Source organism: Tauraco erythrolophus, chromosome 6, assembly GCF_009769465.1.
Source record: "Tauraco erythrolophus isolate bTauEry1 chromosome 6, bTauEry1.pri, whole genome shotgun sequence".
Lineage (NCBI taxonomy): Eukaryota > Metazoa > Chordata > Aves > Musophagiformes > Musophagidae > Tauraco > Tauraco erythrolophus.
The window spans coordinates 5,752,429-5,778,132 of record NC_141470.1 but is presented as its reverse complement, the minus strand read 5'-3'; the positions used below and the strand labels follow the sequence as shown (position 1 = coordinate 5,778,132).

Here is a 25,704-nt window from a genome sequence, read left to right as displayed (position 1 = left end):
TGGTGCTGCAGACCACTACTGCCTCTGCACCAGCCAGCCTGCTGGCTCGGCATAGCAGCAGCTGATGTTTCCCTGCCACGTTGTTCCTGGTGGGAAGGCTCTTCCCTAGTGAAGGGCACAGGCTGAGACCTTTGCAGCTTCTGGGGGGTTTGCAATGGATTTCTTTCTGTCCTCCTTTGTCTTTCCTCATCCCCCTTGTCCTTATTCTGTTGTAGGAGATGGAAATTTTGGATATAACCAGCATCCGAGATACCCGAGTAGGGCGATTTGCCAAAATCCCCAAGGTGAGTGCATAGCTTTGTTTCTGCTGGTTGTTTATATGGGAAAGGCAAGGTTGCCAGGGCTCTGGCATAAGCTCGTGCAGTTTACCCTGGCTTTCTGTTGCAAGAAGGTGGAGAGGACCTTGTCCCTTACATCACAACTACATAAATATAGAAAAGCAGTCTTTACTCTTGTTCCTGAACTCCCCAGAGCTCCTCTGTGCACTGAAAAGAAAGGCACTTCCAGACTACAATATACGAGCTTGTTGGGAAGAACATGCCAGAAAACCAGGAAAACAGCAATTCCCCTTCCAAATGCCTTCCAAAAGAGCTGTTTTCTGTTGAGCACAGCGGCTGGGTTCTGTCCCCTGCCGTGCATGTAGCAAGCTTTAATCTTGGTCTGGCCTTTACGTTCACTGAACTACACTGCAAAGTCCTGCAGGAGACTTGTGATGCTTCTGTGTTGAGTCACCAGAGCTTCCCTCTCGTGCAAAGATGCACAGGCTGGGTCAAAGCAGCTCTCAAACCTGTAGTTGCAGTGAGATTCCAATGCACTGCGTAGTGAGTTTTTTTCCCTTTAAAGGGAAGAAAATAGTTTCGGAAAAACTAGTGTTTCTCCCCCCTCAATAATTTCAAATTGCCTGCTTGCAGGGTGGCAGACCGAGGGAAGCACATGATTAGGGCTTTGTTCTTGGTTTCAGTTATAATTTAAGCTTTCTGCAGCAAAGTTGTCCTTGTTAGGACTTTTTGTTGGGAGTCTGTTTTTTGTTTGTTTTTAACTTTTCCATGTATGGAAAAGGCAAGCAGAAAACTGAAGTAAAGCTCGAATGTGAAAAGGAAACAAAAGAGTAAAGATAAAGGCTCCGTATGGTAACATGGGTGATTCCCAGAGTAACACAAAAGGGGAAGATTTTGCAATATACACCGAGAGACTCGAGCAGCCTCTTTGCGTAAGTAGTACGGCTGTTTTCCTAACACTGCTCTGAAAACGTCTGTCAGAGCTCCTCCAGACTGATGTTTCTCGAAGGTGGGTGCTCAAAGCCCAGCAGAGCTCAAGAACTACTGCTCTACTACCATCTTACACAGTTCTTATTCCTTCTGAGAAACTGCATTTCTTCTTGGAAACTCACTCGAATGAAACCTACTTGAGTTTTCAATGAGCCTAGAACTTTGACTGCGACTTGTTTTCTGGGAATAATGTTTGAAAAAAAAAGCTTTCACAAGCGTCGTGGTGTTTTATTTTTCATTTGAGAGAATAAAGTATTTGGAGCTGGCAGAGCTAGGTGCCACTCTCCAGACAGAATGCAGTAAGGCAAAGGCCAACTTAAAGCAGAGGCATGAGGTACTATTTTCTAGGGTGTTAAACTTTCAGGAATAACCTGTTTACAAAATGAATTCAGCTTTGATATAGATCATAAATTGATGGTGGAAGTACTGAGGCCATAGGTGGATCACCTTCTGATGGCAACAGCCAGGCTGGGGAAAAATGTCCTAGATTTTAGTAATTAGTTAAGGAAGACTAATGGGAGACTACCAGGAGAAACACGCTGGCACAAGTGCAGTGTCAGAGTTGCCTCTGGACAGGAGGAATTTCTACTCAAACAGCATCTTTCTGTCATGAGCCCCTACTCACAAACAAGGAATTGCCCTGGAAACAAGACCATCCCCAGGTTTTTTAAGAGTAATTCACAGTACAGTTTTGGGATGACCACATTCCATATCCAGAACTAAACTAAAATGGCCTTTTAAAAGAGCTTTTTCATAAAAGCACAAAGAAGCTTGTGAAGAGAATGAGGAAATTCATGCGCAGTACCAGGATGGCAAAAAGTGAAAGAGGAGGGGGAAGCAGTGGCCATGTTCCAAAGCTCTAAATCTTTTCAACAAAATTGGGAAGTGGCCTGTGTGATTCCCATCATAAGCAAAGGCTTTTAAAGAACAGAATAAGAGAGGACATCTTTGCATGGAAAAATTACTGCTGGAGAATAAGGCGGCAGCCCCTTGAGAGAAGAAAAAGAACCAGCAGACTCCCCGAAAGATGAGTGCTCAGGCCTGTGACATACTGTGTGCTCACCTGGGATCTGCAAAAGAGCTGTGGAGGGACAAGACAAAGCTTGCTGGTGGTACCAAGCTATTTTGGGTAATAAAATGAGGGCTGGTTTGTAGAAAGACCTTGAATCGCTGGTTGATTGGATATCTAAAAAATGATAAAACTTAGTACAGATAAAAATCGGGCAATGCACACTGAAAAAAAAAAATCCCCAGATCCTAACCTTCTGTAATAACAGGTTCTTAGTTGACTGTTGCCACTCAGAAACAAGATCATGAAGGTACAGTAAAATATCAACACAATGTGCAGTAGTATTTGCTCAAAATGTGAGTTGTATGTTAGGAATTATAAGGAAAGAATTAGGAAGTCATGTCACTGTGTATGCTCTGGATGCATCCATGTTTCTGTGCATTTCTAGTGTCCTCAGATGAGACAAAACTGGAAAAGGTAGAGAAGAGCAGCAAAATTAATAAAAATATGAAGTGGCTACTGTAGGAAAAGCATCTGAATCGGCAGGGACTGTGGTCTGGCCAAAAAAAAAAGGGAGGCGGGATGTGGAGGAGTATTGTGGAGCACCATAAAATCAGAAGGTGAATGGAGAAGGTGAGCATGAAGTGGTCACTCAGCGTTTCTTCCTAGGCAAGAGCCATGCATCAAGTGGGATTTTCCAAAGGCAGGTTCAGCAGGAGGAGGTGCTGCTGGGTTAATGGTGTCACTGTGCTGTGGGCTGCCTTCCCACACCAGTCATGAGAAGGTACACGAGTTTCAAAAGTCAGGACAAGAAGGAACTGCCCTCTGAGGGTTTTCAAATGCAAGATAATGCCTCTGGTTTAGGAAGCTGCTGAATTAGAAATTGCTGGAAGCTGCAGAAACGTCTCAGGGAAGTATCGTTGCGTTTGCCACTTTCTGATACTTTTTCCCCAGGCATCTGGCTGGATCTGTGGTCTGACTGGGACAAGCTGTTGTATTCTGGCCATTGTAACAGGCCAGAAAAGATATTTTACAGTCCTGGGAATCGGCCACAGCTCATTTTTTACAAACAAAGGTCAAGCACCAAGTGATTTATTGCGTGTTCTCAACAGGCAGAAGCGATGCACTTGATAACAGCCTCTGCTGTGAAAATCCCAAGTGCTTTTTGAAATCTGCATTTTGCAGAGACTCATTTAAAATAAGTCCCCTTTGTATTTCAGGGAATTTTGTGGCATTTCTACGACAATATATAGTGAAATGCACCAGGCTGGCTCCTTAGCCACCTTTCACTTAGGGGGTGATGGGCAGTCTCCTGTGGGCATGGAAATGGCCATTGAACCAAAGTGGTGGGAGAGATGTGCCATCCAGTCCTGGAAATTTCTTATTTACACATGGCTGTACTATCCCTGATGCTTCTGCAGGGCTTTCATAAAGCCCTCAGTTGGCTTTCCTGAGAACAGAATTTGCTCAGAGGAATGCAGAAAGCAGTGAATGTTCCTTAGCATCAATCACCACACCCTCCACGTGGGGCACCTACGTCTGGTGCATCGTTACAAAAAGGTGTAAATACCAAAAACTGGTTTGACAAAGCAAACAAAGGTCTGTTAGAGGTGAAGGGCTGAAGAATGAGGAAGGGTGCTGTCTCCCCTGTTAACCAAATAATGGCTTGGAATGGTTGTGGGAATAACTGCTAACTAACACCAATGGTTACGTGTTTCATTGGCTGAAAGTGGAGGAAAGGGACTAATGGATGATACCTCAGACAAGGAGAACAAGATCACAGCTGTTGGAAGAGCTTTGGATAGCACCAATAACAAATAAAGCATCCTTTTCCCCTCCTCTCCCCTTGCTTGCAAGTGACACCAAGGCAAATCTGCAGCCTCTGAAGCAAAGCTTGTGATCTGGTTTTCCCACTGAATTGCAGCTGAAGGGATTTACAGGGAAGGACAGTGCTTTGTTGAGGGCACCTGTGCTACTGCTTCCTTCTGCAAGGTACTGTGCTCTTCCTGGCTGGAGCTGGAGCAGTATGGGGGTGAAACATGCCCTGATGTAGCTGAAGTGAGTCTCCCTGCTAATGGCTGGCTGTGCTGGAGATGTTGGGAGATGGCTGCTGCTGAGCAGGAGGTTTGGGGGTTTCCTTTGTAACCTCTCTGTGCACGGCAAGAAGAGTGATACCAAAGCACTCATGCAGAAAACCATTTCTGAAAAGACCTGCTGTTGTATGTTCTCCCTCGCCAGCCTTGTCAGCTCCCAGCGTCGTTCCTGCAAGCTGGGAGGTGGGCACTGGTGGGACCCCGTCCTGACATGGCAGTGTTTAGGGAGCAGATAGCCCATAGTGCCCAGCAGAGTCAGTGTGGCACTGGAAAAGGACGAGTCACTAAAGGCTGGCAGCAGTGGGAGCCCCCTCCAAACGAGAAGGGCCACTGCTGTTTGCCCCAGAAGGAAACAATTCCTGGAACTGAACCTGCCTGAAGGTGAGGGACAGCCATGCTCTCTTGGAGAAGGACTCGCCTCCTCTTCCACCTCCCCTCCTGTGCCCTCTCCTCCTGCCATGTTAGCGCAGAAGGATGCACGCAGCCTTCAAGTCCTCCCATGACCTCTTCCGTGCGTGTGCAGGTTTCCCTTTCTCACCCCCCTTTGCTTTGTTTTCTTGGAGAGCTACTCAGTGCTCTGCAGGGTTTTTTCTCGATGGAAATTTTTTTTGAGAGACAGAGCAGAATGAACATTGGCGTGTGTTCAAGAGTAATAAAGATAAGAATTAGCAGAGGCTTTGAACGTAAACGAGACAAGATAAAAAGCTATTGAATGTAGTTCAGCGGCATGCTGAAGCAGATCAAGATGTTACTTACAACGTGATTCTGTGTTTTCCTTTCAGTAACAAGGAACAGTAACGGCTGCTCCGTTTTATTTTTTTTTCTGATGCACCAAGACCCCAGAACACTGACAGAGAATGTAATAATTAGGACTGAAATACACGATGTTTTAGGCCAGACTACTGGGCTCTTGGCTTTGTCTTGGATTTTGTTTAGATGTTTCAGCAGGCATTGGCTTTGAAACAAGCATAATTTTTCATAAAAAGCAGAAGTTGTGTTTTCTGTCATGATTATAAAACGGTTTCATCCTCCCATATGCATTTTGTTGTTATTGAACCCAGAGATGCAGACTCTGAACTGCCAATGCACGAGGGAGGAGATTTTACCGAGGTATTTCACACGTCATATTTTGGGATGGTAAAGGAGGAGTGAGTAGTGTTCAGGAGCCACCAATGCAGGTTGTGCTGAGAGCTGAGCCGTGGGCTATCGTGTCGTCAGTGGTTCTGCTGCGTGGCAGGGGGAAGGTGGCAGCTCTGGGGACTGAGCATCATCTCGGCGCTGCGGGTTCCGCAATGGGCATGAGCGTAGGGTGGAACTAAACAGTGTCTGATGTTCAGGGATCCCGAGAAGCTGTATGGAGACAAACTGGTGTGCGTGCACACAGGAGAAAAGCAAGTAGAAGCCCGTGGCTTGCAAAGGGTTTATAAACAGTGGAGCAGGGGCTGAGCAAGGAAAGTGTCACGTCTGAGTAATGGCCTTTTGCCACGCTGGGCCCTTTTCCTGCCTCTTCCACCTCCCTGCAGCGCGAGCTCGTAGGGACTGGAGTTGCTGAGGGTGCATGGTCTGCATCTCCCTCGCAGGCTGTTCCTGCTGGGTTCCCCAGCGCCGCGGGTTATTTTGTGCCGTGCAAATCTGTGTGCCGCTGCGTTTCCCGGTTCCTTTAGATAAGACAGCAGTGAGAGCTGAGAGTGCTTCATCTGCATGGTTTTTCTGTGTGCCTCGTCTCACTGGGCGCAGAGATGAGCCGGCCCCGCGGTGCCGAGGGCGGCAGGACAGCCCTCCCCGCTCCGCAGCAGCGGTGTCCGTGCTGGAGCAGTGCTGCTAACGAGGACACGAGCATTAACTGCGGAGCCAAAGGTGTCTGAATGATGCTGGTGCTCCCTTTCCCTTCTGGCAACCAACCCAGACCTTTCTGCTCCAGAAGAGAGGGTTTGTTGACATGTCCTGTCTCCTGCCACCACGAGCACTGCATCACGCAGCGCGTTTCATGAAGATACGACATTGTCAGAGCGCAGCGAGCGTGCGCGGCCAGGCAAACCCCGGCGGTTGTTCAGCTGAATTCCGTTTCAAGCAGAGGAAGGACTGTCCCTCTCCATCTCCTGCGTTAGGCCTGGCTCTTTGTTTAGATTTGCATGGAAATTTGCTTTTCTCTGGATTATGAATCTGGTTTGTACAGATGAGGGTGTCAGGGAAATCAGGGGGGTGGGAAGAGAAATGCAAGCTGAATCTGTATTTCAGCCACTCTGCTGGTGGGTTGTTTTCTGTTTGTTTGGGATTTTTTTTAAGTGGATTTGCTGAGCGTGTTTCCCTTCCTCTGATTTGCATGGCTAATATGGCTGCCTGCTTTTCACATAGCAATTCCTTTTTTTTTTTTTTTATTTTTCTGGCCACCTGCAATGTGACACTGAGTAATTACATCGTGAAACCGCAGCACAAGGTGCTAAAGGAGTACAGGTTATGAAAGAGCCAAGACGTGGCATTAGGTTCAGTGCCCCTGGACACAGTCTCTGGTCTTCTCCCACCACCTTCCTTCAGCGTTACGCCAACATCACCGCGTTCATCCCGCGAGGCAGATAACCCCCATGTGAAACAGGCAGCGCCAAGTAAGCGAGCGACTCGCTTAAGGCCAGGCAGGACATCAGTCGCTGGGAAAATATGACCCAATTTAGATCCCTGACCAAGATCAGCCTTTTCCTTCCCCACTGCAGTTTGCCATCAGCTTCGTGGTGGCGTCGTGAGTTGACGCTGGTAAAGGACGTGGCATGTAAAAGGCAGCACGGGCTAAGGCTGACCGGGAACCACCTTGTCTGAGAAGGTGACCAGAGATCAGCCCGTGTGTCAGGTCTGGCTGGTGGGGCACAGCTAGATAAGGGCTGGAGCTCTGATAACAGCAGTCAGCCCGCTGGGGACTTGGTGTGAGCAGAAACGCCTGCGGAGAAGGAAGGGCTGGGAGGAGCCGGTTTGTAACAAATACAGGAAATGAGTTCAGCATAAACCACAAGTTCTCTATTGTCTTAGCTGCGTATGATTTACAGCAGCAGAGGTAAGGAAGCTGAGCAAATGCCAGTGGCTTTGCAAGATGAAGTTAAAATCCTAACGCTTGGCCGCTTGTCGTGAAAAATTAAGCTCCGTCCAGAAGTTGCTATGGCCGTGGAGAGGAGGTGTGGGTGTGTAGGGGCTGCTCACTTCTGCAAAGGAAAATGGCTCACGAGACGTTTTAAATGCCCCAATGATCAGAAAATAGGCAAATCTTGCGGGGGGCTGGCTGCATTCCCCCTTCTTTCCCTCCGAATGCTGGTGGATTATACAGGTTTCGGAGTTACCCCTGCAGAGAGTTGCTTTTAGGGAGTCAGATATCTTGAGTTAGAGTGCAGGCCAGCCTGTTTTTCCTAAAAGTGCTGTTTGCTGCAGGTGTGTCCAACTTGCAAACGCTCCAGAAATTTGGAAAAACGCAGTGGGAAGAAATCTGTGGAGTGCCTTGTGTGCGTGGCGTGGTGCAGAACGTCAGAACGGCTGAAGCGGAGCCGCGCGGCGTTTCTGTCCTTGCAGTCCACGCGTAAAGAGGAAAGTTAATGGGATTGTCTGGCATGTTGGGGTGTCACTGGTGGTTTAACTTGCTGACATGCAGTAACTCAGCCCTGTGTCTCACTGCAGGCTCATGCACACCGTGAGCTCAGATTCCAGCCCCAGTTAAACTTCCGAGCCTGACCTGCTCTGCTGTCAATCCCAGATCAGGAGTTTTGTCCTTAGTTTCTGAAGGAGCAGGTGCTCTGGCAGCTTCCCTGTTTGCTTTGATAGGGATTTATCTTGCACTTTAGGTAACGAGTTGCTGTGATTTATTCCAGGACATGGGAATTTTATCCTTTCATTCTAAATAGGGACCGTCAGTACAACTCCAGGATACCTTGGCTTAGCGACACTTTATGTGGGAATGCAGAAAATGCTAAATAATTTAAAGGGATTCTATAAATACTTTTGTAGGGTGATGAAATACAAGTATGACTAATCGGATGAGCCTCACGCTTAAAAAACCAAATCTCTGGTGAGCCATCGCTGTAGGATACGGCAATTGCTATGGAAAAAACCACTTCTAGCAACTGAGGACTAGCAGAAAATGTGACTTGAAGGAAGAGAGCCCATCCCTGCAGCGACCAGGTCTCAAGCTGGTGGGCCTTCTGGGTCTCAGATGACATCTTTTTTGTGGTGGCGGGAGGTTCCAGCACAAGGTGTCACACTAATCTAAGAGACTTTCCTAGTGTGTGTTTTGACAAGCTGCTGTTGGCAATGACCTGGTTGTGCACCTCTGGTGTGAGCAGGCCAAATACTCCTCTGCAAGTTCAGGCTGAAGTTTCAGAAGGAATTTCTTCAAGAGCAGTCTTTAACTTTTTCAGACCAAAACAGCATGTTTGTGCAGTGATCTTAGTCCCAACGTTTTGTTCCATGGAGAACCCAGGTAAATGCAGGCTCCAGAACAAAGATGAAGAATAAGGAAAGCTAAGGAAAGGAAGATCACATTAAACAATTTTGCCACACTTGCTGTGAATTTGGGTCAATGTTTGGATCAGGTCCTGTTTTTTTCAGGTATGGTTTGCCTCATCCTCCATTCATCCCCACCTGCTCTGTTTCTTTTGTAGTGCCAGAAGCTCCGAGAGGTTTTTAACTTGGATTACCCTCACAGCACCTTCCTGCTTAAGACTCTGACTATTGTATCTGGCCCTGACATGGTGGACCTCACTTTCCATAACTTTGTGTCCTACAAGGAGAATGTCGGCAAGGTATCGGGTCCTGAGGGCAAGGAAGTACTGGGAAACACTAAGGACTGGGGCATTAAGTGGGGAGCAGGAAAGGAGAGGGGAAGACAGGGAAGCTGAACCCTGTCAGTGTTACTGGTAAGGTTACAAACAAGCAGGTTTGTGTTTCTGTAAGGTGTGGGGTACCTCCACAGTTCTAGAAATTTCTGCCCCTGCATGGAGAAGGACCAAGTGAAGAAATGTAGTAAGTGATTTTTGTCCTCCATGTGCTTTGTATGGATAAGCAGACAGCTGGGAAGACTCAGTGGAAAAGTTTCAGCTGCTAGGATATATAGGCAGTGCTACTGCCAAGCCCAGGGTGGTGCAGTTGGTGGGATTTGTAGCCCAGCAGTGTCAGGACAGGTCCATGCCCTTTCAGTGTTTGTTGCTGTGTCCTACTTGGTGCAGTTCTGTAACACCCAACTGCCTCTGCCTTGTGTGTTTGTTCCCAGAGCTGGGCTGAGGATATTATGGCCATCGTTCGGAATCCCCTCACGTACAACGCTTCTCGGTACACCTTCCTAGAGAAAATGTAAGTGATTTCTGACAAACATTGTCCTCTGAAACATTCCTGTACTGCCTTTTTCTGTCTATACTACAAAGAAAAGGCTTCTTAGCATCCAGGTCCTTTGGCAGCCTCCAGAAGAAGTCCTGTGTCAGCTGAGGAGCCCCAGGGCACAGGTAGGGGGTTGGTAGCTGGGCCGTATGTTGCGTGACAACTGGCTGGCACAACAGGGTTTGATTCAGTCAGACACGCACGTGGTCTGAGATAAACCGAAATTCTGAGCCTCCAACGTGTCTCCCAGCAGTCCCACCACTGACCCCGACACAGTGCTGCCTCTTTTCCTCGGCTCAGTGACACTGCTTGGCGACCTGGGATCACTGAGGAACGCTAAAGAGCAGGGACATGGTTATCTCATATCTACATCCTATGTTTCAGAGCAATCGTGCTGATGACTAAGCTCTTCTAATTTGCCTGTTTCTCCTTCCCAAGACACAGGAACAGGTTCTGTCTGAGGTTAAGCTGACAGTCTGTCGGACCCTGATTTTCAGTTAACTGTTAGATTGTTTTCCCAATTGCATGTGTTTTCTCTCTCCTTACTTAATAGATTGTACAGGTGCATTTTCATCATCTCGTGTTTTTTTCACAGCCTGGTGAAGCTGAAGATGCAGCTTAATGCGGAGGGAAAGATTCCAGTTAGGAAGTGAGTATGGATATTTGTTTTATTGTGTGTTCAGTCAGGCTAAAGGCAGAGCAGCTGGTAAGAGGATGGCTGCCCAGTGGCTTCAGCTGCCCAGTGGCTTCAGCTGCCCGCTCTTTCTGCACCCAGGAGGGAGAGATCATTCCCTCTGGATTCAGGCCAGGAGAGGGTTCCTGCTGCACCAAGGTTCCTCCCAAGGAAGGGCCTGGGACATAATTTGGGTTTAGAAAGGAGACCTTTTGTGGCCTTCATCTACAGCAAGAAATTGCCTTAAACAGCCATGGATTTCACTTCCTGGCCGTTGCCAAGAAATAACCAACAAAACCAAGCAACTTTGGTAAAATTCCGATCACAGATTGTTTCGCAGACCTGAGTTGAAAGGTAGATGAGGTGTAGGACCCATTTTACATTTCACATAAGGAGTTCTGTACTTGGAGAACGTTTTGCTTGACCTTCCAGCTCCCTTAAGTCGGGGCCCACTGCTTTCACTGGGCTCCTTTCTTCGTGCCTGACCACTACAGCCGTTCTCTGCTGGTGTGATTCTGCTGCCCACAGTCTTTGCTCCAGCTGTGGATGAGAGGGAAGCAGCCTTTGAGGGCAGACCTCTGGGTCAATGTGAACGCTGGTTCAAGTACAGAACAGTGGAGACTGGCACTCGGCTGTCCCCAGGGTCGGCTTTGTGCCTCGGGGTGAGCCAAGGCTGCTTTGCTGCAGCAAAGACCAGCCTAGTGCTTCTGCCCTGCAACTGCACGGCATAAATCCAGAATGGATTTTGTGCCACTCGGTGTCTTCCCTAGTAAAATCACTCCGTGGGCTGATCCTATGGCTCCTCCATGGTGATTCAGCTCCTGAAGGAGGGACGAAGGGCTGCGCTGCCGTGTGGAATCCCCTTCTGGGTGCAGAAATTATCTTTTGTTTTAAGAATAAGGACCTGCAGATGGTGCATCTGTGGGTATTCACTGGAAAGTTTGGAACCACTCTGCTTCTGGGTTTGTGCTGTGATACAGCATCACAAGAGGCAAGCGCTCATCGCCCGCAATTACCGTGCTGCCTGCTGCGTGCTAGATTGCACGACCATTCTGGATCCAGTCGGTGCTGGCTAAATGGGCTCCTGCATGGGTGATCATTATTCGACAATAAACATTTTTTGTTGTTTGTTTTCTAAGCCACCAGCCAGCAGAATTTCGCTCTGTCAGAAACCAGTGTGTTCATCAAAGGGTTTTTAAAAATGTATAGGTCTTTAATGAATAACTCACACTAGGGAAGAGTAGTTTGAATTGATCTTTAAAACGCAAGCAAGGTGGCATTACTGCAGAGAGAAAGCAGCTTGTTCTTCTGAAATAAACTAGAAAAAATATCTGGTACAGGCTGTACCTCTCTTCAATGCCGTGGTCTGTCTTTCTTGCAGAGTGGTAACAATGCTTTTTATGTATTTTTACTATGTAAAGCATTAGAGCATTAAATAGTCCAGATTAAGAGCCAAATTTATAAAAAATATTCAGTGTCTCCAGGTGCAGGTATATGTGAGGCCTTCAAAACTCCATGTCTGAATTCTTCCAAAAAATTCTACTGAGCATCTGGCTTTCTCTTTAGACATATAAATGCCTTTTGAATCATAACAAGGGTGCTGCAGTTTTTGCCTTGCAAAGGGCAGCTCGGGAACCAACGTACACTGAGTTTGCATAAGCCTGCTGCAGCTCCCACTGAACACTTCTTCTACCTGTCAACACATTCGGCACTTTTTCTTCTCCTTTTTGGCTGTGAGCACCTGTGATGCCAGGAGCTTAATAGAGCTGATGTCTAAATTTATCCATGGAAGAGGCCTCGTGGCTGCTGACTGGGATATTCTGAAAGTAGGGGGAGTTCAATTACTGTTACTATTCCATAGTGCAGCAAAGAGGCTGCTTTAACCTGAAGTTTTGAGCCCTGCAGCAGACCAGTACCAGTTTTCTGTATTGGAGGTGAGCTTTGGTTTCTGCGTCAGCAGACCGTTGTGCTTCCATCATGTAGAATACCAGCTGCTTTGCCTGCCTGATAAGCTTCTTCCTTGAATTCATGGAAAGTCTTTGGTTCCAGAAAATTTTGCCTTCTTTCTTTCAAAGCAGCAAATGTGCACGATGTTTGTCTGCTTTTTTTGAATGTTGTCTTGACTACAAAGTTATTCCTAGGTAATGCCAGCTGCTGCATGGGATAGTGTCTTGTGGGGGGAAGTGTCCTGGGAAATGTGTGGCGTGAAGCCTCCTACCACAGAGGGCACCTCCAAGAGGGGCTGGGGAAGGAGAGTGAAGAGGAATTTTGACAGTAAGCTGGTGGAGTTTAGTGACAGGACTCTTAGAGAGTCCGTAGCTGAAATATAAACCTTCTGTATTAAGGCAGCAGTCGAAAAATCCACTGTAGGTTTGTAAGACTTGGTACATCAGTTACTCCCTTGGAGGAACACTGTCTTTTCTGGTGCATGTTTACAGTCTCCTCGTCAGTCTCCTTCGCTGTGCATTCTGAGTGTCTTGCACTCTGGCTGCAGCTCCTGGCCACCCAAACCCAGGTGTTCTGACTTCACTCCTCTTACATTGTGCTGATTTCTTTTTCCCCTGTCTGTCTGGTCAGTATTTTTCAGATGTTTCCTGCAGACAGGAAGAGGGTGGAAGCAGCATTAAGCGCTTGTCATCTTCCAAAGGGCAAGGTAAGGGCTTTGCTCAGTAGCCAAAGGTCTCACTAGTTGGAGAATAATCTTTTTGCCTACCCTGACTGTGATGCCCTTGGCTATGAAATAACCACCAGCCCAGATGCTCCTAGTTGCTGTGAAACCTTTTCCTTCCCGCTAGCTGCCGTGCTTAACTGTCTCAATAACTTCAAATAGTTAAATAGTTCAAATAACTGTCTGTTCTGAAATAGGGCATTATGGTGCCTCTCCGCCCCATCTGTTCTTCCTAAAGCCCTTGCCAGATGTTCCAGTCGCTTACTTGCATTGTCACAGACAAGTGCTGGCCAGTGGGTGTTAATGGAGAGGTCAGAGCCATCACGGGTTTGTGATACTGACATGTCTTTATTGCATTCTCAGAATGATGCCATCAACCCAGAGGACTTCCCCGAGACTGTGTATAAAACTTTCCTCATGAATCTGTGTCCACGGCCTGAGATTGATGAGATATTTACCTCGCAGTAAGTTTCCCTCCAGCCACAGCAGAGAACTTGGTCTCTTGTGGTGACAGATAGGCAAAAAAGAGGGGCAAGGGGATTTTATGCCATGTGGCTTGTCTGGTCTCAAGCGTTAGAGGGACAGGAACCCAGATCACAAACCAGTGCCTGTGCACTTAACACTTTCACTCGCAGCCTGAAGAAGAAGAATGAGACCTCACTGTGCTGCAGGGACTCTTCACTGTCGCCATCAGGAGGGTTGATTCCAGGTCATCACTAGATCATGCTAAGGTGATGCTGCTTGTGGCTTGCCCAGACAAGGCCATGTACGGCCTGAGAACCATAGAGCCTCACAAACAGTAGCTCAATCTGTGACTTCTGAAATGCACTTGATTTCATAGGGCAGGCAATTCAGTGTGCTGTGAAATTCAGGTCCCTTTAGAGTTTGAGTCAGGCTCAAAATGTGCTTTGTGCTCCCCTCAGCACAGCCTCTTCACACTATTGAATTAGTTCAGAAGAAAGGCCGCAGTGGGAATCATCATTTACAGGAAGAAACGTAGACAAAACAGGAATTTGTGGGCCCAGGGAGGCGGGTACCCATCACTAACCTGAGGAAGGACCAGCATCTCTCTTGTGGAAAGGTTTTCTGGGTGATACACAGGCCTTACCTCTGCTCCTCTGTCCTTCTCTCACCGTAGCCATTTGAAAGCAAAGCCCTACATGACCAAAGAGCACTTGGCAAAGTTTATCAACAAGAAGCAGCGAGACTCTCGCCTCAATGACATCCTTTTCCCACCAGCCAAACCTGAGCAGGTGCAGAGCCTGATAGAGAAGTATGAGCCCAGCGGGATTAACATCCAGAGAGGTGAGTCCTGTTCAGCCCCAAAGTCTTCCTACAGAGGTAGCATGAAAACAGCAGAGGGTCTCACTCCTCTGCTGCCCTGACTTTCCCAGAGGAGCAGTCAGCCTGGTTCTCACAAGTCTGTGTTGCGATGCGCCGGCGAGGAGGTGCCAGAACCGTTTTGTTTCGGTACTGTTAACGGCTTTGCTTTCCATGTAGGGCAGTTGTCTCCAGAGGGGATGGTCTGGTTTCTCTGTGGCCCTGAGAACAATGTGGTAGCACTGGACAAATTGGTGCTGTACCAGGACATGACCCAGCCGCTCTCACACTACTTCATCAGTTCATCACACAACACGTATTTAACAGGTATGGGCAGCTCCAGAGTCTGCCTCAGCTCCAGCCACCACTGGGGAGGGATGAACGATGCTGACAGGTGGTTGGGCAGATGTATCTGCCTTGGAGTTTGGAGGGCTGAGGGCTGTAACGCACTTAACTGCTGCGTAAGAAGAAGAAACATCACCCTGTAACCAAAAACATCTTGTCAGTCTGCCACATGCACCTGCTCAAGGATGGCAGAGAGTTCTGTTGCTCCTGTTTGTGCAGAAACTGTCCCATGTGAATAGCTAATGTCGAGCCTCCCTCCTTCTGCTCTGCTCCAGCTGGTCAGTTTTCTGGTATCTCGTCTCCTGAAATGTATCGCCAGACGCTGCTGGCTGGCTGCCGCTGCGTGGAGCTGGATTGCTGGAAGGGCCGTCCCCCGGATGAGGAGCCGATCATCACTCATGGATTCACCATGACAACTGAGATCCTCTTCAAGGTATGGAAAGAGTTTTCTCCATACGTGCTTTCCCTGCGTGGTTTTAGCCTGAGCTCTGTTGGAGCGGAGGGAACTGCCAACGGAAGGGCTGTGGGCAAAGATGTTAGAGAGGGAGGATTGGTGGCAAGATGACAAGTGAATGAATGTGCAGACAGAATGAAAGACGAACAAATACACAATAAGTTTGTGTATGTTTTTGGAGTGGGAGGACCAGAAGAGAGGTTGTTAACTGGATGAAGATGAATGAATGAATGAGGGAAATGCGGGCAGTCAGGTCGAAGCGATGGAGAGATGGTTGAGTAGATGTGCCTGCGTACACAGGGCTGTGTGGCAAGATGCATGCATGGACAGAAAGTCGCACGAGGATGGTGGGTTTATGGATAGATGAACGTCAGAGACACAAACAAGATGGCTTTTAGAAGACAAATGCTTAAAATGAGTTTATGTTCGAACTGGTCTGCAGCAGGTTTCTGAGGTTTTGCAGCCTCACGTGGTGGTGCTTTGGGGAGGAACAGGTTTCAGTTACTTCCTAATTACATGAGTGTGTGGAATGTGTTCGGTGGAGCCGCTGCCCTCCAGCATGCTGGGCAGATGGCTTCCCTGAGGATTCAGCTCCCAGGCTTCGGAAGCCTCTCCCTTGGAAATACAGGGCATTTCAGCACACGAGCTACAAACAGCTTGCGGGTTAAAAATCGATGCATCGCACTTATTTTTTCTGCACTCCTTTACACAGCTGCTGCCAACAGGCAGAGGCACTTCAGGTTCTTTTTAAAGCTCTTTATTCTAATTCCATGTCTTCCTCCCAGTTCCCACGCTTCACTATTACTAAAATATTTATGTAGGGGGGGCAAAAAGAAACCCCAATCCTTAAGATCAGAGGTATTTTCATATTCGGTGTCAGTAATTTCCCAAATCCTGTAGCACCACTGCTGCTTTTTGCACAGCAGTCCCCTACAGACAGGAGAAATTATGGCAGCTGTAGCTGCTGGAATTGCAGAGTTCTGCTAAAGCATGTGCTGTACCTCAAGGAAATTATAACCTGTTAACGCAGCGTGTGCCCTGCTCTTAGTTGTGCATAACACATAGATCTTTACTCCACACCTCCCTCCCTTTTCTGCCATTGCCTGTGGCCTTTTAGTAGCTTTTTCTGTAGCTTCTCCTCCCCTGAACCTTGCAGGTCTCTATGATACAAAGTCCAGGTGGTCCACGGAGGAGCAGCTGTGGCAGCCTCCCCCAGTGCTAAGGTGATGGCTGAACCAGGATTTTTGGGGGAGTCGGGGACAGTGATTGCCAAGGAGCAAATCACACTTCTTGACCGTGTCAATTAGTAGCACCAGAAAAGAAAATAGTGGGAAGTTTGTGGCACTTTAACAGGGGCTTGGGGGAAAATACGATTTTTTTCTTACATCCTTAATGCTGGGAACGTTTCCATGGTATTTGCATTTGAAACGTCAGCACTGCTGGTTACTGAACATTCCAGTTTTCTCTGCTGCTAGATAGAAGGATTTTATAAGCAGGTGAAACGACAGAAAATTGGACAGGTTCAGAGCTAAGTATAAATAGGGCTTGAAGCAGTTTAATCTGGTGCTGTGTGCACCTTTCTCAGCCGACTGGAGGAGCACGTGGCAGTGGCTTGCCTCTCTCTCTTGTAAGACTCATAGTCTTACATCTTCAGCTTCATTTTTTAATGCAAGCTACTGAGTTTAGCTGCATGTTGTATCCTCTGGAGCTGGAAATCCAGGTGGGTGTGAAAAAGATGATGCTTCTCACTGAGAGAAGTTTAGTTGCTGTAAAGAGAAGCTCCTGGCAGTGATCAGGCTGGAGCCCATTCAGTGGGAGGTCAGCTGCCTGTCTCTGTTACTGGTGAGTGCTCATCTTTTCTCTGACCGTTGCCTCTCCTACAGGATGCCATTGAGGCCATTGCAGAAAGTGCTTTTAAAACGTCCCTCTACCCTGTCATCCTGTCCTTTGAGAACCATGTGGACTCGTGAGTATCTCGTGATTGGGAGAACTGTCTTCTCTGTTGTCCAGAGCAGAAAGTACACAGGCAAGGGCTGCTGGGTTTTAAGTGAGTGCCTGAGCTGAAATGAAACATCCAGTTGAGATTTCTGGAGCAACTGGAGGAGGGTCAGAGCTGAAAGATGAGCCAGAAGCTGCAGAGTGAGAGTGACCACAATCGTGCAGCCGTTTAGCTCGGGATGGCAGAGCATGAACAAATGGGAACTGGCTGGGGAGGGGACTTTGAGATCTGCATAGCTGTCTGAGATGGTTTTCATTGCACCATGAATCTCAAGATGATCGTTAACACTAAGCTCTGGATTTGGGCATCTGTGTTGCTGTTCGCTCCTGCTCGGTCTCTGTGTTGGTTAGGCCCAAGCAGCAGGCGAAGATGGCCGAGTACTGCCGAACCATATTTGGAGACATGCTGCTGACAGAGCCGCTGGAAAAATACCCAGTAAGTGGAAGTTGGGGAAGGAGGCTAGTGGAGAGGTCTTTCTGACAAAATCAGTCACTCCTGGTGCTAGGAGACGGCACAGCAGATACAAGGACAGTGAAGGAGAAGACGATGCCGTGGACAAATAAGCCTGATCCATAGGGATGAGGACCATAGCAAGTGGATGGAAGGCCTCTCGGTCACAGAGGTTTTCCTAAGCACTTGCCTGGCTCTGCTCTTAACGCTCTGTGACTTGAGAGACTTTGGAAGCTGAGCTCTAGGTGGCCGAGTCGTACCAGTTGTACCAAGATGAGTTAGTGTATTGTCCACGGTCCCGTTTCAAATCTGTCTGCCAGCACTTGCTTTGGAAAGAAACAGAAACAAGGGCTTAGTAGCATTTCAGACTCTTCCTACCAATGCTTCCCAACCTGGAAAAATTCCCTTCCAGGCATAGATGGGCAGGTCAGTGACATGCACAGCTTTGTGCTCAGAAGAGCTGAGTAAAGCTCCCAATCTGTTTGACCCTAGTCACTGGCATACGTGTACAAGCGTGTGTTTTTGTGGACACAGTGACATCTTTGGTGATCCCCGTGCACACCGCTGCTCCAGCTGCCTTGCAAATGGGCGCTGATTTACAAATAATTTGTGTTCTGCAAAGCATGAGGCAGTTCCCTGGGATACATAGTGGAGGGGGAAGCTGAGACACCTAGCCCAAGCATTCATTTTCTAGCACTGAGACCAACAGAAGAGCTGAACAGAAGCAGTGAGCAAATGGGCAGTTGCCCACTGCCCAGACCCAAGTCCTTGTCCAGAAAGTAGGGAGAAACGAGGTATGTGTGGGGAGAAACAGTTCAGGGTATTAGTTAAATTATTAACAGGCCTGTTGCTATCTGGACAAGGAGTGTAGGTCTAGAAGCACAGCCTGAGTCACACATCCTTGGTTTGAGCCACCTACTCTGGCATCTTTTTTTTCCAATCTGCTGCAGGCAGAGTGTGTAAATATGGCCCCAGTGCTGATCTAGGGCTGAGGCTCTGGGATGATGAGAGAAGTAGGTGGAATGTGAAAGCCAGAGGTGTGTGGATGCCTTCAGGCCACGTTGGTGGTTTTTTAGCTGTGGTGCAGGATAGATGGCTGGGAACAGCACGGTGTGTGCCCACAGCAGAACATGAGAGGGCTGAGAGCTGCAAAACGCTGGTCTAAAACCAAAGGTGAAGTCTGAGAAAAAATCTGCACAGATGTAGTGGGATATGCCGGCAGCTGGAGCAATTAAAGTGTACAGTGGGAGAGAGAGGTGTCCATGCACCAGCAAATGGCCAGAGGAATGGTACTGGAGGGATAGGAGAGATGAGTGTTTGAATTCTTGTCTTTGTGATGGAAATTCAGTATGAAGTTTATCTGTTGCAGCTGAAGCCAGGAGTTCCTCTGCCAAGTCCTAAGGATCTCTTGGGGAAAATCTTGATTAAGAACAAAAAGAACCAATCTATATCTGGGAAGAGGCAGAACTCTTTGAAAAAAGGCAAGAATGTGGAACCAGAAATCATTGAGCAGCCGGCCCCTACGGATGCTGAAGATACTGGTATGTCTGATGGGAAAATGGGACTAGTAGAGCTAGATGAGCAAGTCTGGCCCACTGGAGACCTTCCAAGTCACCCAATACTGGCTTGAGGCAAACCAGTACTAGTCATTAATTCAGTTTTCCCAAGAAGCAGCATAAGCTTGGAAGAGAAACTAAATCTTCAGAGTATTTTCAAACACTTCATTCCAACCAAAAGAGACAATCAACTTATTCCCTGCCCATCAGTCAACTTTTCTTCGTACTTGGAGGTGTATGGCTACACGAGTTGGTCATTCCTTGAAACACACTGGCTATTGATGGAAGGGTGGATAATTTTTTTACTGCTTGTAGCTCTCTGATAACCACAAATTCACCACGGCCCAGTTCTTCACCCTGGGGTTCTTGAAGGTTTATAGAACCTTCAGCCCCACTCCTCCCTTCCTCCAGTCTCAAGGTTGTCACCTCTTGGTCTCAGAGGACCTCTGGTAGAACAGTGAATTTTCAGTCCCTGTCCTCATAGGGAAGGGAAGTCATATGAAGACAAGGTGGGTGCCACTACAGAGCACCCAGAAATGGACATTTATTGGCACAAACGTGTGTGACCTTGGCGGGGAAAACAGCATCGTGGTTGTCGCTCTTGGGGTATGAGGGAAGCCTGCAGGAGGAACGATTTGGTCTCTTGAGTGTGCTAGTTCATGTTTGGATTGTGTGATTCTTCCATGCACTGCTCCTGCATGACTTGACTGTGAGTTCTTGCAGAGCTCTCCATTGCAACCTGCAATGTCTTGTCTCGGTGTGCCACTGGTACGTACTACTGAGGTGGGCTGCGTGTGCTTAGTCTGGGCAGGTGACGTGGCTGAAGAGGATCCAGAGGAAGAGGATGAACATCTCGGAAACCTGGATGAAGAGGAAATTAAAAAGATGCAGTCAGATGAGGTACTGTCACTGTTGTTTCTGTTCCTTTTCTGGTTTATTTTTTTGTGGCTTCCAGTTTTCTCTGGGGCCTCACCATATAGGACAGAGATGAACCCACAATGCAAAGGAGAAGGGACTGTGCTCTGAGCCATTGAGGGCTTTCCTTCCCCCCTTGCAACACGACCTTTGCAGGAGAAACTGAGTAAGAGGAATGATGTTGCAAGCATAGAGAATCTGGCAGAAGAGTTACTATTTCTGACTCTGATATTTTGCCTGACTTGGAGATAACTGTCTGCCTTCAGGGTGTTTGGAGAGGCTTCGCCTTAGTCTGATAAAAGTTGTGACCAAAACATAAAGGGCTCCTGCTGAAGGGGAAAGGAGATCACCATTCTCTTGAATAAAAAAAAAAAACAAAGCAAAACAACCATTTTCCATTTCTACCTCCCTTGTATCACTCTGGAGGTAAAACAGCATCCCTGGTTTGTCCCTGATCCATGCTTTGAGAGGTTAAAGAGGTCCAGGGCTTCTTACATAATGACTGATAACCCTCCATATGCCTCACTTTCATTTTTTTCCAAGCTACCTAGAAACTGTGCCCCTGCCCACGCTGCTCACAATGTACCTGTAGGACCAGGAAGCCAAAGAAACTGGGGGGTCTCTGGTCAGGGCAGCCACCAGAGTTTTTGATTGTGAAGCCCAGGTGTGTTTTGTTTCATCTCTCCGAAAGGCCTCTTCACCCATCTCCTCTTGGATTTTGTTTTCTGCTCAGGGCACTGCTGGGTTGGAAGTGACGGCGTACGAGGAAATGTCCAGCCTCGTTAATTACATCCAGCCCATCAAATTCGACTCCTTTGAAGTCTCTGCCCGTAAGTCAAACTCGGTCCTTGCAGGATCCCAACTGTTTCCATTCAACCAGGAGAGCGGTGCTTGCAGATGCTGCCGTTCTCCACCTGTCTTTGTGACCTTTTTCACCCATTTTCTGTTGTGTTCTGTCTCCCACAACTTGCATGTGGTCATAAATACGTCCCTTCTGCCCTCCTCCCTGTAGTAAGGAATTGATAAGGAGAAGACAGGGAGATGTCAGGTACTGCTCCCAGGCTAGTGTCATCTCTGGGGGCTTGCTTTGCTGCTTCTGCGGGCAGGGTTGAGCCCAGCTCTTCTTAGTGTGTGTGTCGGGTCTTCCTCTTTGGTGGTGGTTGGACAGAGAAACATCTGGAACACTGAAAACACGCACAATTTCTTTATACACAATAGGTTCCTGTAAACAATTCCTGTATTTGAATCTTGCTCAAATTTGAGTGAGCTGGTGTGATTGATGAAAGAAAGAAAAAGAAAAAAATAGGGGAGTGAAGAAGGGGAAACTTGACAAAATAACGAACTTTGTGCAAGACACTGAATAATTGGATTTACTGGGAACTAAAACTCCAGGTGGGAGCTATTCTCTACATGTCACTGGAATCCAGGAAGAGATGGGCAAAATTATCACCATTTAAGCTTTGTCAGCCAATCCTGTGTGTACTCCATGAAGTTCCTCTGCTGTAGTGCACAACCACTGTCTCCCTGCTAAACATAAATCCCCTTCTATGGAATAATACTCTTCAGTCCCTTTTCAAGGGACCAGAGAACAGTAAATCGCCTTGATGGAAAACGGTACCGGGTAGAAAGTGGGAGTAAACAGGCCAAGTGCTTCGTGGGTTCGTCAGTCCCCACGCAGACTGGGGGCTGAGCGTGCCTTTCTTCTAAATGCTTTCTTGTCTCCTGTTTCTAGAGAAGAACCGGAGTTACGTCATCTCTTCCTTCACGGAGCTGAAGGCTTACGATCTACTAACCAAGTTCCCTCTGCAGTTTGTAGAGTATCCTTTTGGCAACCTTTGTCCAGGGTAGTTGGTTGTATGGAGTATGAGAGCCTATCGGAAGCCTGGGTGAGGCTGAGGAGTATCCAGCTGGCTTCTGGTTTCAGGACCTGGTAAACTTTTCATCAGAGATACCAAGTGTGCAGGTGGGACATGGGATCTTCCCGGGTGGCATGAGGGCTGTTCATGGAGATTCTTGACAGGGTGTAGTGAAGGCCAAGGCTGCCAGATGTTTGTCCTTAAGTGGAAAGGGTATGGGAAAGGAGCCAGTTGTTGCCAGGGCCTCTCTTAGCTCTCGTCTGGAAGGCTCTGAGCATTTGGTAGCAGAGCTTAAACAATTTTCATCATCTGAATGCGTGAGCTCGCCCCAGGGTACACAGGGAGTGCTCCAGACTTGTTTCCCATACAGCAACCGTAGATACAACAAGCGACAGATGAGCCGGATTTACCCCAAAGGCACCCGGATGGACTCCTCTAATTACATGCCCCAGATGTTCTGGAACGTCGGCTGTCAGATGGTGGCTCTCAACTTCCAGACCATGGGTGGGTGTCACATTGTCCTCCAGCTTCTGAGTGGGTGAGGCTGCGCGCTCGTGTTCACCGTCTCTTCCTTCGCTGCCGTTTCCTCCCGCTGCTGTCTCCCTGAACGGGTTTATTCCATGTGCCTCCTCCCGCAGTGGTGCTCGTCTTTGACTCTGTCTCCCGTAGACCAAAAGCACTTTTCAAGGCCCAGCACAAACCTGGCACAGCGTCCGGGATGCCGGTCCTACACACTTGTGCCTACACGCATACACGGACTTGCTGTCATCCGGTGCCTGGGTACCATCTCTGGCTGTCCTGTGACGGGATGTCAGCCTAAATAACGTGCATGAATGCACCAGAAGCTCCTGCTTCTCCAAAGCTGCCTCCTCTTCTGCGAGGCAGCAGGCAGAGCTCCATCTGGCTACAGCACTGGCCTGTCTATGCTATTATGTCCAGTGTTTTGACCTGAACAGGGAAGAAGAGCCTTTCCTTGCTGCACAACCAGCATGAGCAGGAGACAAAGAAAAGCCTCCAGAGAAAGCTATTCTTCACCCCTCTTCCTTCCTCAGAGGAGTGTCATATGTACAGAGTGTAGGAGACTGGCTGTAGGAGGAAAAAAGCAGGCAGCTTTAAAAGGAAGAGTGTGAGAGACTGGTCATGAAGAGGATATCATATTGAAGACAGGTGCAGGAACCACAGGACAGTGTTCTAGAGAAGTAGCAGAGGAGAAGATGGACTGAGAGAAGGCCCAAAATGAAAGGGGGAAGGAGTAGAGGGGTTCAGACAAATGTTTACTTCACACCCAAAAATAGTGAGTAATTCTTAAAGTAGGTTTTAATTAGTTCTACCCATGACTTACGGTGCAATCAAAAGCAAACCACTTACCTTTCTTACAGCAGCTGCTGTAATATTTTTCCCTGTAGGGTGCTGAGAGGCTTAATTAGTTTTTGAGACGGCTTTGTGAGCCTTTGGCTAGCAGGGGCTGTAAAAGTACAGCGTCTTTCAGCTCACCCCTAGCACACAAGCCACCTGATGAGGTCCCACAGAAATTTTTCTCGTTGTGTTCCTCTGTATCTCAGATGTCCCCATGCAGCAGAACATGGCTCTGTTCGAGTTCAACGGCCAGTGTGGCTACCTGCTCAAGCACGAATTCATGCGGCGGCCAGACAAGCAGTTTGACCCCTACTCCGTGGACCGCATCGACGTGGTGGTGGCCAGTACCCTGTCCGTCACGGCAAGTACAAACCACGGTGCTGCGCCTCCCCTGGCAGCCAGTTCCTGGCACCACGTATCGAACTGGCATCTGTGTCCCTGCTATTTATTACCCAGTAGGGCTCTTAGCAGCAAACGAACCCAGAGAGTCCTGTGGGAGAGCGTTACCATGGCAACTCCCAGTCTTTTCACTATTTTAAATTAATCATAATTGCATGAAAATGGAAAATTAGCATCTGCCACGCAGAAGAAGCCAGGGCTGTGATGACAGGGAGGGAGGAGGTTGGAGGAAGTGCTGAAGCAAGAAACATGGGTGGAGGTAAAAGAAGAGCCTACTGTGGCTCGGCAGCTGCAGCAGAAAAGATGTTTTGGGGTGGGAGAGTGACTTTGGGGTGAAGGTACGGGTGGGTTCTTCTGTTTTATTCTTTTCAGCAGTTGCTAATTATGTTTCTGCTTGTTCATAGATACTCTCTGGTCAGTTCCTCTCGGACCGTAGTGTGAAGACCTATGTGGAAGTAGAGCTGTTTGGGTTGCCAAGGGACACAAAACGCAAATACAGAACCAAACTGACCTCCACTGCCAATTCCATCAACCCCGTATGGAAAGAGGAGGCTTTTGTTTTTGAAAAGGTAATAATGTTTAATAGTAATTTAGACAGAATCCTTAAAGATCCCGTTGGCCACAAGCACTGACTGTGGAGAGGTCAGTGACAACAGAAGGGACTCCCTTCTGGAGATCTCAGTCGTGGCTTTAGACACACAAGGTGTTACGTGTTGCTCTCTCAGATAATATCCAAACAACAATATCCAAACCAACTCTCCATCAGTATTTCCCTGAACAGACAAGGGGTAGCTGGGAACATTTCTGGAAATAACAGGCATCAAAAGTCTCCCGTTTGTGATGCACTTCACACTGAATTGACTAAGCAGCTTTGAAAACTCCAAGCACCAGGAAGCAGAAAGGAACTGAGTGTCTGTGGTTAACCTGTAAATGAGAAACAAACTGGTGAAGTAATGGGACCAGTGAGAAGTTTCCAGTTGTGTCAGAAGACAGAAAGGTGCCCTGTTGGTCCACAAGAATTCAGGGGTCACTAGTCCAGCTACAGGGTACGGGGAGATTAAGTCAAAAACCAGCAATGTTTGGCTTTTCTGCAGTAAGTTACGCAGGCAAAACACACGTTACACAGTTGATCTCTGTCAAGCACACTGTGAAATAGATTATTTTCAGCCGACTTATGACGTGGTAGATGAATATTATCCTCGTTTCAGAAACGCTTTTCAGGCTTTGGTTCTGGCAGAGGAATTTTTAGTTCACTTTACAGCAGAAGAACATGGGGGAGGAGGGAGGCAAGCGCCCTTGTGGCACAGTTAACCATGCTTGATGTGTCATCTGTTCCTGTTCCTTCCCTTCTCTGGTCAGCTGCTTCATGGAAGCTGTGGTTGGAGCGTTTGTCACCCCAGTTTTTCTTTTTTCTTTCTGCCCTCCTTTGATCCTGTGCAATCTCTCCTCTGAGAGCTTCTGTTTCCTGGAGTTTGTGAGAATTCACTTATGTCTGTGGTAAACTGTAGCCTTAAATGACACCGTGCAGAAACAGGCAGTGGCTTCCTTGGAGAGATGGCACTGTTTTCCTGGAAGGAGGGGAGAGTGAAGTTCTACTTAGTGAAGCTTGGAAGCTGTTGGGTGTTAGAGGTGAGGACACCAGTGCCTTACTCTGTTTTTTCCTTAGATCATGATGCCCGAGTTGGCGTCTCTCAAAATTGTGGCTTGGGAGGAAGGAGGGAAGTTCATTGGTCATCGTGTCATTCCCATTATCGCAGTGCACTCAGGTAAATCTTGTGGAAACTCCTTCAGCTTTTGTGCTCTTGAGACCTACCCATTGGAAGCTGCAAGGAAGACGTGAACATCTGCATGTTTTGCTACTTTATCTCCACTCCTGTAGGCAGTGGAGCCTTGAAATTTATCCTATTACAGCTTCAGCTTAATTCCATGGTTTGTTCACCGTGCCCTCCTGCAAAGAGGGACTTTGTTTTCCTGTTGGAGCACGCAGGCGAGGAGGG

General features: G+C 47.9%; 1 protein-coding gene across 4 annotated transcripts in view; it reads left to right on the top strand.

Moving 5' to 3' along the window:
- PLCB2 (phospholipase C beta 2) overlaps positions 1-25,704 on the top strand; it is a 46,812-nt gene that overhangs the window by 6,419 nt on the left and 14,689 nt on the right. For all 4 annotated transcript variants that reach the window (XM_086614027.1, XM_086614025.1, XM_086614026.1 and 1 more), the window contains exons 3-21: positions 216-284; positions 9,005-9,145; positions 9,613-9,692; positions 10,312-10,365; positions 12,967-13,042; positions 13,421-13,521; positions 14,196-14,362; positions 14,558-14,704; positions 14,998-15,155; positions 17,060-17,142; positions 17,526-17,610; positions 18,995-19,166; positions 19,984-20,081; positions 20,830-20,926; positions 21,829-21,913; positions 22,332-22,456; positions 23,515-23,669; positions 24,112-24,276; positions 25,374-25,473. In XM_086614027.1, coding sequence (XP_086470153.1) covers positions 216-284; positions 9,005-9,145; positions 9,613-9,692; positions 10,312-10,365; positions 12,967-13,042; positions 13,421-13,521; positions 14,196-14,362; positions 14,558-14,704; positions 14,998-15,155; positions 17,060-17,142; positions 17,526-17,610; positions 18,995-19,166; positions 19,984-20,081; positions 20,830-20,926; positions 21,829-21,913; positions 22,332-22,456; positions 23,515-23,669; positions 24,112-24,276; positions 25,374-25,473 — 2,158 coding nt within the window. The remainder of the gene's footprint in view (positions 1-215; positions 285-9,004; positions 9,146-9,612; positions 9,693-10,311; positions 10,366-12,966; positions 13,043-13,420; positions 13,522-14,195; positions 14,363-14,557; positions 14,705-14,997; positions 15,156-17,059; positions 17,143-17,525; positions 17,611-18,994; positions 19,167-19,983; positions 20,082-20,829; positions 20,927-21,828; positions 21,914-22,331; positions 22,457-23,514; positions 23,670-24,111; positions 24,277-25,373; positions 25,474-25,704) is intronic.